General features: G+C 41.8%; 1 protein-coding gene across 1 annotated transcript in view; it reads left to right on the top strand.

The window, feature by feature from the left end:
- fkbp4 (FKBP prolyl isomerase 4) overlaps positions 1-12,169 on the top strand; it is a 116,918-nt gene extending 104,749 nt beyond the window's left edge. The window contains exon 10 of the mRNA XM_060923272.1: positions 11,074-12,169. Within this exon, the coding sequence (XP_060779255.1) occupies positions 11,074-11,157 (84 nt within the window). The 3' untranslated portion in view covers positions 11,158-12,169. The remainder of the gene's footprint in view (positions 1-11,073) is intronic.
- Positions 12,170-12,523: the final 354 nt, after the last annotated feature.

Genomic DNA, 12,523 nt, shown 5'->3' on the forward strand with positions numbered 1-12,523 from the left:
AGAATGAATGAAACTGTGTTTAACAGTAATGCCATAGCTTGAACAAGAAAGGCATGGTTATTTTTGGCGATGGTGAAATGAGGCTTTCTGAAGGTTTGGATTTTTTTTGAAGTAGATATAAAGTGTAATTTTTTTTTTTTTCTTTTAAAGGCACCATGCAGTGATGTTACATCTGACACACAGAGGCTCAGGAACAGGTCAAAATCGCTGCTTTAGCATTGGAGGGGATTCACATGACTGATATGCAATTGATAAGCTACAAGTTTGGTTTGTCAAATTTTGGCTGGATTCAGTGGATCCTCTTGGTGTTTTCACACCTGGTCCCCTTTAAACGAACCAGACTCAGTCCTCTTTAAGTGGACCAAAAAGTGGACCAACAGAAAAAGAACTCAGTTCTTTTTGTGTTCACACTGTGAATTTATTACAAAGAAGACTGGGTTCTCTTTCTGGTCCAGTTAAGCTTTGATGGGGCCTCAGTCCTCTTTCTGTTCACACCAGGTCCTCTAGAGCCCTCAGACCCCCAGTGCACGGAATTCTGGGTAATTTTCTCTTGAATCAAAATGTCTATATATAAATAAAAATATAGTTATATTATTGTGGCCGACTCATCAGTCAGTAAGTTCAGAGAACTGTAAAGCGGCTGTGGTAAGTTCCAAAAGGAAGTTGAGTTTCCCTGCTACAGTCACGTGACCAACTACGGCAAACGAAGAAGGCGAAGTGAACCCGGTGCGCTTTTTGTTCACAATGCGCAGATTAGGCGAACCGTACCGTTGATTTTTAGCGAACCGTACTGAGACCACCTCCTGAGGTGGTCTCAGTTCGGTTCGCTTTAAAGGGGTCTGGGTACGGTTGGAGTGTTCACATGTGCGCAAAAAATGCTGAGTCATCGATCTGAGTTCGGTTAGATGGCTGAAAGCGACCAAGTGTGAAAACACCCTTATACACGGAGGTGGCAGCATCTACAATTTAGCTGCTATTTATCCTCTCACTCTAGTGCAGGGGTTCTCAAAGTTTTGATAGGTGAGGGCCAATTTAGGGACCCAACATTGAACTGACGGCCGCCAAAGGGGCGGGGGGAGAAAAAGAAAAAAAAAACTGGGAAAAAAATCCCATTTGTAATCATTTTAATGACCAGGTTGCATCTCTACAGTTTACATTTATTGCAATAAACACATTTTTAATTCAAAACTGAGGCTAAACCTGGCAAAACTTGTGAAAATCTTGAGAAAAATTGCAATGCACACAAAATCCCTGGGGTTCTCTACCCTCAACAGACAAATTTGGGATATAACAGTCCTGTGTGCAGTCCATTTCAAGTACAAACTTATTTAGAACAAACAGTCTTAGTGTGCCTTGCTTCTTATCAGCGTAGGCCTTATTCAGGGGCAATTCCAGCTACCAAAGCACCACAGGGAAAACCTGACCGGGAGAGAGAGAGAGAGAGAGAGAGACAGAACGGGGGGGGGGGGGGGAGAAAGAGAGAAAGAAACTTTTAAAATAGAAGCTTACTGTGCAGTGTAGCCTCTTAAGTTGTTCAAGCTTACTGGTGCGCTCCTTGCCACTGAATTTATTGTAGGTTTTATGTTTGGTATCATAAGGCAGATTCTACCATAACAGAGGCCAGTTAAGTCCCATCTCTTTAAATTGCTGAATTGATTATTTTGATCATTCTATTAAGTTTTTCTAGTAGCATTTGGGGTCTTGGACATTCACAGTAAATTTTAGGACAGTAGTCCTGGTAACTAATTAATAAAAGCCTGACATGACAGACATGCTAAACGACAATAGAAACACATCGGTTTCTATCATCAAAATCTGACAGACAAACTAACGTCTACCATCATATTCTGACAGACACTCTAGATGACAATAGCAACAAAACGGTTTCTTACATTATTAATCTGACAAATTTAGTAATAATATTAAATACCTCATCACGAGAACCAAATAATAAAATAAAATATTGAAATAAAAGAGAATTTATTTTCAAAATTGAAATATCAACAATAATTGTCAGAACAGTGACGATAGACACGACTGTGTCACTTTCGCGGGGAAATAACACATTGAAATGGCCTGTCGGCTGAAAGGGTCGCAAGTGGCTCTGATTTCTCTCAACTTACGATAGTTTTCCTCCAGAAAAATTTAAATATGAATGCACAAATATATTCTCAATGTTTCTATCGTCAAAAATTTCTATCGTCAGGATAGAAAATCTGAAAATCTTACCTTGACAGGGTGGCTGCGGGTCCTTAAAAAGTCTTAAATTTAATTTTCCTAAAGTAAGGCCATTAAAAAGTCTTAAATTGTCTTAAATTTCAAACCCCATGGTCTTAAATTTTCAATCTTAAATTTATGGAGATTTTACTCAGTCATATCGTTAAAATGTGGTACACTTTGGATGGGGAAAAAGTTTAATCGTTTTTGATGCTCACAATTATACCGCGCAGGCTCTGAATCCACCGGTTGCTAGACACGTGTGCTTGACAGCCACTCAGTGCCTGATCTGTTGTGTAATGCCGCTTTTCCACTACAAACGCGGCTGAGCCGTGCCGTGCTGAGCGGGGCTGTTGGAGTTGCATTTCGACTACAACCGCGCTGAACCGTGCTGGCTGGAAGTGGGTGGACACATTGGGTGGAGTTAGCGAAAGTGGGTGGACGTCAGGTGATGTCGTTAAGCAGCGCAAACAGTGACATCAGTGATCTTTTAAGCGGTAGTCTCACGACCCGAATAGTAAACAATAAACATGGAGGACATGGAGTCGTTAGTGTTGCTGGTCTTGGTGCTGTGGCTTGTTGTCACCGACAACGCCAACAGATACTGGCAAGAGCGTATAGATGAGGCGAGGCGCATAAGGCTTCATAATTCTCGTAATTCGTAATTCTTCTCCTTCCGGGTTTGCGGTGTTTACAGATCCCAGCGTGCTCGCGGGGCGTGTGTGGGCATGTGAGGACACTCCTCCTCACCAATCAGTGCACAGGGGAGTGTCTGCTCACGCCCCCAGCCTCACTCGGCACGGTTTGGCTCGCTTCAGCCCCACTCCAAAACCGTGCGAGTTTTTGGGGGCCAAGCAGGACCGAAGCGAGCTGAGTCGTGCTCTTTTTTGGTAGTCGAAACGCGAGCCGTGTCGGGCTGAAGTGAGCTGAAAAAGGGTAGTGGAAAAGGGCCATATGTCCTATCGTGTGAGAGAGAGCGAGCAGCCCCGCCCCTCTCTGCTCCCTGACTCTCCCTTGATCAACGAAGTTGGCGGCGCAAATCACAACTTAAATGAGTGCGGCTCAGTTTGACATTATTGTCAGTCCGTTAGATAAACATTTAATTTTATTAAAATCGAAAATTAATATTTAGAGCCTGTGGGCTACAAAGATAGTCATTAAAGTAGCCGGCTGGACTTAATTGTGTGGCCGCAGCCGATGCTTGTGGAAAGCCCTGTCGAATCAGCTCTGCGCATGCGCCGTGCAGCACAAAAAAATGGCAGCCACCATGAAGGAAGGAGATCCGGAGTTTTCAAACATTTTCTTAAGCGTGAAATCGCAAAATGGTATTCTAGCGAACAACAAAATAGTAAAGATTCAGGCCCTGTCCACACGGCAACGAATTCAGGTGACTCCGATACAATTGCTTATTGTTTAGGCCTGGCGTCCACACGGCACCAGCGTTTTGGGTGCCCAAAACGCAATCTTTTTGAGAACGGGTTCCAGAGTGGAAAGATCTGGCAACGTTGCCGTTGTGAAGCCGTTTGGATGAGTAGAACGGATTTATGATGACGTCACAACCACATGACTGTGAGTGCTTCATGCTGGGTAGAAGTGTAACGAACTCGATGCGAGTTGTCAACAAATCCTATAACTTGGTTCATGAAACGCGCTTACAAAATATTTTCACTGTGAATATTTATCGTGTAATGGTGCAAAGTGAGAGAGAGAGAGAGAGACTCTGCCCTTAGGGCAGAGTCAATCCCGCCAGCAAAAATAGGGAAAAAAAGGAAGCGATCTCACCTCTTCAGATGTTGGTTTAAGTCCTACAATACATTCCTCAAAAAGGGCGTAGAAGAGCAAATTAATCCATCAACGTGTAGCATTCAGTTTATTCCGGACCATTAAAGACGCCGCCTTCCGCGGAGAATCATACGTCATCCTCGCCGCCATATTGGATAGGTCAAAGCAGAGAATAAAGATTCATGTGCTGCGTTTAACTGTACCAACAGGTTTACCGTCCAAATGAGATCACATGGGATTACCTTTCACAGGTGAGAAACAACAAATTAATCCATCAACATGTAGCATTCAATTTATTCCGGACCATTAAAGACGCCGCCTTCGGCGTAGAATCATACGCCATCCTCGCCGCCATATTGGAAAGGTCAAAGCGGAGAATAAAGATTAGCTGCGTTTAACTGTACCAACAGGTTTGCCGTCCAAACGAGATCACATGGGATTACCTTTCACAGGTGAGACTGGAAAAATACTTTTCATTGTATTTGGTCATTATAATGTAATTTTACGAACAGATTTTCCTGACTTTGTGGCTAATATGAAGTCTCGCGCATAATAGTTTATGCGCATGCGTCCTTACTACTTCTATTGTTCTGGTGTCTCCGAAGGGACCGTCTTACAGCGCCCCTAGAGGTGTGGCATGTGTATTGCATCGTTTTCAGCAAGCGTTGCGTTGCCATATGGACCTGATATTTTACTGATCGTTGCCCATTTGGACGCGATATATTTTTAAATAACATCTCGTTGCCGTTGTCGTGTGGATGTAGCCTCAGAAAAACAAATCATTCAGTGATCATTTTAATAGTGTAATTCCATCCGAACTAGGCCTAACGCTCGATTTAGAACTACAAAAAGTCCGTGTGTCGGACCATCACAAACCATTACTGGAAAATTAGTTTGATCTTGATCCATCCGAGACGTTACAAACTGCTTTTGAGTTTTGTTATGCGAAATTCATTACCTACTTTGTTAATGACTTTGTTAAATGCAGTCAGCATTTAAAATGCTAACTTAGTTTTTGTACAAGTTTCAGTTGATTAAACTGTCATATTTTATTAAATGTGTCTGCTTTTGTAATAAAAAAGTACTGAAAGAAAAAGCAAACACAGCATTGCGATTTCTTATCCATCCATTAAAAAAAAATCCCTCCCTCCGTACTGAAATTTTTTTTGCTTACCCGGTGGACAGGAAACGGATTTTTTTTTTTTTTTAAGGATGGCCTTGGATTCAAACATTGTGACTGCATTCTGATTGTCTCACAGTTACAAGTTTATCCGATCCTTATATTGTGTTCTGAGTGTGTGAATGCCTGTCAAGGAAAAGAAATGAAGTACTTCTACTAGAATAGTGTTTTCTGGTGAATGTTTACAAGAACAATAAGTTTACATTAAATTATATAGTTTTGTTTTGTTTTTTTCAAAAGAGTACGTTTTTGCTTGACTTTAGATTTGGTCTTAATTTTTTTTGGAACATGGTTTTAAGTCTTAAATTTAACTTGGACAAACCTGTAGACACCCTGCTTGATTTATTTGATGAAATCTAGCTGTCAGAACTCCAAGTCTTGCCCGGAAGTAAATGTCTGCCGTCACAAAAATCACGCGCAGTAGAATTTCCTCTTTGCGTCAGTCAACATGTGCGTGGCGAGGGCTTGAATTTTGCTATCGTCAGGTGCATTTGACTGACAGACTGACGATAGCGTTTTTTAAAAATAACTGTGGGCTTCTCTTGTGAACAAAATAGTTTTTTCGCTGTTAATCTATTTCAACTCTATCTGTTGACACCCAAAAATGATAAAGCCTGCTTCCACACGATAACTACCAAAGATCCATAATGGCCGAGTCTATCGTCAGGTCATCTGATAGAAATTCACTGACGATAGCAACAAGTGATTTTTAAAATGGGAGTTATGTCTGTCAGATACGTCAAAGAAATAGAACTTTATTCTTTAAAAATCTTTTATTGATATACTCGGTGTATTTTTAAATGACGTGCTGTTTTAGAAGACCAAATACCATATTTTCAATCTTGAAAATATTACCTCACTGAAAAAAGGACAAGAAAACTTTCTTATTTTGTGGGCAAGTGGTTAATGGATCCAGTTACGGTAGAATCTGCCAGAATGCCGTTTTATATTGAATTCCTTGCGCACTGCAATTACCTGCCTGCAGATCAGACTTTATCCGACCCGTGAGGTTCGACAAAGTAATCGTTTGTCCATTTATCTTGAAACTGCCTTTTCTCCTCGCTAACATTTACGTTTTTTTCTTGAGGGGCCCGGCTCCCACTCTGGCTCTCGCTCCACCATCTGCACCTTCACGCGACTGTTGATGGCCTTCTGGGAGTGAGGTCAAGTGCGATCGGTCGGACCACACCTGTAATTACCGCTTATGCCTATAGATGCCGCTAAACACCACTAAACGGAGATTCATTCTTTCAAAGCAATGTACAGTTTTATAGATATTATCAGATGTTATCGCGGGCCGCCAGAAATGTTTCCGTGGGCCGCCATTGGCCCGCGGGCCGCACTTTGAGAACCTATGCTATAGTGGATCTGGGAAACACCTGAAAACTTTGCTTTATCAGCTAAAACAGTAGTCAGAGTACACTTGAATGAAATTCACCCATCTGAAAAGTGAATTTGTATCTTGTATTGGCTGCTTTGTGGTGGCTTTTATCTCGAACTCATGAGCCTCAGTGTTATGAACCAATGAAAAGCAAGAAGGCGGGACTGTGATCTGTTTGGTCAGTACAGAAAATTAAGTATCGGTAACACTGGACTTTTGCCTCGCTGTTTTCTTACTTTTTGGTGCACCTCAGAAAAAACAAGCCGTTTCAGGGCTCGACGTTAGCGGTAGTCCGACTGTCCGGGACAACTAAATGTTTGGTCCGGACAAGTCAAATCAGCATCTGCCTGTCCGACGGGACAGGTTGAATATTTATTTGTTAAATCACCATTTTTGTAGTAATTATTCAAGAGCAACATCAATAAAGTTCCAACAAATCTAGTTCAATCCCCTCAGTGATCCGGCCGTGTTCTTGTTTACGAAATTCCGGGGAAGCCGAATACAGCGTGTGTGTAAGTGTAAAAATAACCACGTTGTAATATATAGATTATTAGACCCTGAATTCAACGAAATGGCAATCAAATATCTCAGTAAAATAAATATCTGTGGTGAGTCTTCATTTCATTATCCCCTGCCCAAACCAAGTTTGGTGGGGGATATAGAAACAGGTTCCGTCCGGCTGTCTGTCCGGTCACATTTTCGTTTCCGGGCCATATCTTTTTTTTTTTTTTTTTTTAGAAGATATCGTCATGAAACTTTGTAGACATAAACATGTGAACTGGTGCCTTTTACTGTTTTTTGGATTTTTGAGAAGAAAAAATTATTTTTCAAATTTTGACAATTAGATTTTGACTTGGTTTCTAAGCGCAAGGTTTGTTTCCGGAGCGCATATCCAAAACTATTCATGATACGGATTTGAAACTTGGTATACATGTTAACAAGGTGATATAGATGTGCCTTTTCATTCTAAGAAATTTAAATTGTTCATGTTTCCATGGAAACAATTTCAGACTTATGCCGCTTTTCCACTACAAACGCGGCTGAGTCGGGCTGAGCCATGCCGTGCTGAGTCGAGCTGAGCGGGGCTGTTGGAGTTGCATTTCGACTACAACCGCGCTGAACCGTGCTGGCTGGAAGTGGGTGGACACATTGGGTGGAGTTAGCGAAAGTGGGTGGATGTCACGTGATGTCGTTCGGCGGTGCAAACAGTGACATCAGTGAGCTTTTAAGCGGTAGTCTCACGACCCGGATAGTAAACAATAAACATGGAGGACATGGAGTCGTTAGTGTTGCTGGTCTTGGTGCTGTGGCTTGTTGTCACCGACAACGCCAACAGATACTGGCAAGAGCGTATAGATGAGGCGAGGCGCATAAGGCTTCATAATTCTTCTTCTTCCGGGTTTACGGTGTTGACAGATCCCAGCGTGCTCGCGGGGCGTGTGTGGGCATGTGAGGACACTCCTCCTCACCAATCAGTGCACAGGGGAGTGTCTCCTCACGCCCCTAGCCCCACTCGGCTCGGTTGGGCTCACTTCACCCCCACTCCAAAACTGTGCGAGTTTTGGGTGCTGAGTAAGGCTGAAGCGAGCGCAGTTGTGCTGCTCTGAGGTAGTCGAAACGCGAGCCGTGTCGGGCTGAAGTGAGCTGAAAATGGGTAGTGGAAAAGGGCCATTAGTCTCTCAGATTAGTCTTAGGGGGAGGTTTTGCTTCCGGAGCAGAACTTGAAAACTATGGTCTTGAAAGTTGGTATATGTGTTGATTAAGTAACGTATATGTGCCTTTTGATATTAATAAATGTGAGAAATTTAAATTTTTTAGCTCACCTGGACCAAAGGTCTGGTGGGTTTATTATGCCATGGGCTGCTGAGGTCGGTATAAAGAGGTCGGGTTGGTTTCCTGCAGCAGAACTTGGAAAAATGTGCCAAATAATATCTTGAAACTTGGTACGGTATATAGGGCGGGGGGTATAGATGACTGTCTTCTTGTTCAGACTTTTTATTGTATTTTTTTTTCTCTTGTGTGGTTCTCATTAACCATCACAAATGTCGTAAAATATTTCGTGGGAACTTTACGACAGTGTCGGACTCACTCACGGTTTTTCATTTACAACGTGATTCTGTCCCTCGTATGTCCAACTCGTTTTCTTTAAATTAATTTCTACTTCAAGTTTTACTGGATTTAATCAAGATTTCACTTTATTTCCTCCAGAAGCTTTGAATTTGGGCGAGTCCGATTCTTAAAACTGCAGATCAGGTAATGGGTTAATAACATGCACCATAATGGGGCATTGGATAGTTTTTGTTTATTGTTGCAGTTTAAGTTTTATTGAAAAATTTGTAAATCGTTAAAGCATAATGATTTGTCATAACTATACCTGATTTTTGGTAAACTTTGCTAATCAGTTTCATTTAACTAGTAAATGCATAGTAATAAAGGGTTATGGTCAGGACAAGTGAAAAAATTAAAAAGTTAATGTCGAGCCCTGCATTTTGTCTACTATTATACAGCAATGGTGGCACCTTTTGTATACGCTAAGAGGCTGTCCACACGGCAACGGATTCAGGTGAATCTGATAAAATTGTTTATCGTTTCGGCCTGGCGTCCACACGGCACCGGCGTTCTGGGTGCCCCAAAACGAGAACAGGTTCCAGAGCGGAAAAATCTGGCAACGGCGCCGTTGCGAAGTCGTCTGGATGAGTAGAACGGATTTGTTTACGATGACGTCACAACCACATGACTAGAACAAGCAGCACTCTCGCTGTTTTGTATGAACCACTGCGTTGCATTCACTTTTGTATACAGCTTTTCTTTTAAATAAACAGGGAACTGAGCCATTTCTTGAATTTCTTTTTTTTATTGGATAAGACTAGCCTGGCAAGCCAGACTAAATGTGAATATTTAGTCTGGCCTTGATCCGTAGACATTTCCGACGGGGGTAGGAGGAACAAACCGCTGTCTTTCAAACTGTCTGTGCGTATAGGCCAACGCTCTGACCAGTCAGCGCAACAGTGACTGTGACGTAGTCAGAGCGACAGAAAGCAGTGGGGGAGGCCTTGAAATAAATAATTTTTCAAAATGCGTATTAATTAATAAACAGGTTCTAGATATTAAAAAGTTTGGAGATAATGACCACAAGTTTGGAGTCTGTACCACATACTTACACTTTTTTTTTTTTTTCTTCCCCCCAAGTGTTTTTCAAGGGTTTGCTTAAACTGTGTTTGAGAGTTTTTATTTAGTGGTGTTTGGTGAAATAATTTCCCTTAAATTTAAAATAACGGGAAAATAAGAAACAATCAAAAAGTAATGTTTCAAAGCTGTTTATTAATTCTTTGTACTGCACAAACTAGCCCCATCCTTTTGGCTACGAGCGGAGCCAGCTGGTAGATCAGACTTTTGCCATAGCCGGTCGGCAAAACAGCGAAAACGTCCTTCTTGAAAAGGAATGAGCGGAGAGCCTCTTCCTGCTCATGTTTCAATGAAAACTCCAAGTCTAATTCTTCTAAAACTGATTCCAAAGCGGAGTCAGACTAGCGCTGTTCACTAGCCGTAGCCATCTTTCCTGTTGTGCTTTCTCCAGCGTCGCGCAGCTTTGTCGTCACTCCTGCAAAAGCCCGCCCAAAGAATCCAAACAAAAACCTTGTGTTGTGATTGGCTGGCACGATTTGATGCCCGGGGTGTTTTGTTGATATGGTGCGAGGCTAGACCCACTCGCAGGCAAAAATATGTTTGGCCGCTAGGCGGGTGGGTCTAGTTTACTAGGCTAGGATAAGACTGCTTTTCAAAATGTTCACACACAATAAGAAAATTAAGTTATATAAAACTATGCACACTAATAAAACTAATTTGTACACACAGAAGGCACGATTTCCTCGCGTAGTCGCAGCCATCATCTTGTTGTGTGCTTGTTCCTGTGAGTGCTTCACACTGGGTAGAAGAAGGGGTTTATGCGCATGCGTCCTACTTCTATTGTTCTGGTGTCTCCGATGGGACCGTCTTACAGCGCACGTAGAGGTGTGGCATGTGTATTGCGTCGTTTTCAGCAAGCGTTGCGATGCCATATGTACCTGATATTTTACTGATCCGTTGCCCATGTGGACGCGATATTTTATTTTATTTTTTTAATAAAATCTCGTTGTCGTGTGGATGTAGCCTAAACGTGACCTTTTCATTCATTAAACCAAACTAGTCAGGCAATTCAAGGCCCAACTTGACTGCTCAATTGCTTTAAACTTTGTCAGTCATGTGACTCTTCCCAGACCAAAGCAGTGAGTTTGACAATGTTCTTGAGCCTCTGTGTCAGGTGTGACATCACTACATGATATCTCTCTCTTTCTCTCTCTCAGCCTGTTCCCAACACCTTCTCTTTTTATAAAAGGGAAGAAAATTTACACACCCGTACAGTTTCACATCCTGAAGTTCTGCCCGTATCTCAGTAATGTAGGAAATATTGTCGATAATTGTCTTGTTCTAAAGATTTTTTTTTTTTCCCGTGCACTTTTTCATTTTCTTGCAGAAGGAAACCAAGCAAGCAAAGAAAGAGAGTGATGGTGCGATGGAGATAGAGGAAAATGGTGCTCGTGAGCAGACTGCAGCATAAATACGTGTTCATTTGGTTGTTTTTGTGTCTAATTTTGTTTTTTTACTATTTTTAACAATTTGTTCCTATGAAGCGTGTGTGAGTGTGTGTGAAGCTGAAAGTCTGGTCTGTAGAATACTTTTTTTTTTTTTCTTCCCTTCTCCTTTCATTCCTTTTCTCTAGGTGTGTGTGTGTGTGTGTGTGTGTGTGTGTGCATGCGCTCATGCGAGGCAGCTAGTTGGCCCGGCTGTGTACTTTTTGCTGCTATTCCGCATGAAGGTGCAAAATTGAAGGCTGTAATACTGAATGGAGATGCGCTCAGTAAATATTACGCAGTACTGCAGCCTCCGATCACGGGCCGGCCCTGATACTGCTAATAAATTATATATCGGAGCACCACTATGTAGTGCTGCTGTACAGAATAGATAAAGGCATGGATTAAAATGATCGCCATGGCGACACGACTGTTTTGTTGGTATTGTCCATACAGTATGGTTGTACACATTTGATAGTTGACCCCCACCACCACTGATCTGATCTTTCACTGTTTGCTTCACATAACTTTTTTTTTTTTTTTTTCCTTCCCCTTCTCCCACACAACTCATCCGGTGTCCAGTGAAATCCAGTATTTTTTTTTTAAACTGTTTACGAGAACAGCATATAGGAGGAGTTCTTTTTCATGGAGAGCCGCTTCGTGTCTACTTGACTCGCTTTTACAATCGTTAGGTTTTAGGCAGCCATAGAGGAATAAGTCCAGACTCCTATTCTAGTGTACTGTAGTGCAGGGAAGTCAGTTTTGTGTTTGTATTGACTCGGATCCGGATGCTGCGCTCATCTGATTTTTCTCAGTGGGGACGTTTGAGCTGAGGTTGTAAATTACTGAAAGTTAGACGTGTTTCTCAGCAGTCCATATGGTTTTTGCGCTGGTTTGTTTGAAATGCATGAATGGAGGCGAGTAAAATGCGTTCATTGTTCTGTTCCTGTGTCACTAATGCCCCAATGATGTCAAATAAAATAATTCCGCAAGCTCAAACCCTGTTCTGGACTCTGTTTTTAAAAGTCTTTTTCTTTACCTTCTAACATTTTCAGTTGAATTTTATTTTCATTAGACATGGTCAGAAAGCAGCTCTTATAGAAATCTGGATTTTGGATTTCAAATGAGCGAGCCAGAGGCAAAGAAGAAACCTTGAGAGGAATTACAAAATATCACCCAGTTAACTTGCTTTTAAAATTGTAAATAAAGTAAAACCATTTGTAAACCGTGACAAACTATCTTGATATGTCTGCAATAAATGAGTGGAAAAGCATCTATACTAAAGCATGACCAGATTATAACCATGGTTTGGGAAATTGCAAAGCCATAAATGTGTGCGCGTGTGTTTGTATG

Source organism: Neoarius graeffei, chromosome 6 (genome assembly GCF_027579695.1).
Source record: "Neoarius graeffei isolate fNeoGra1 chromosome 6, fNeoGra1.pri, whole genome shotgun sequence".
Classification (NCBI taxonomy): Eukaryota; Metazoa; Chordata; class Actinopteri; order Siluriformes; family Ariidae; genus Neoarius; species Neoarius graeffei.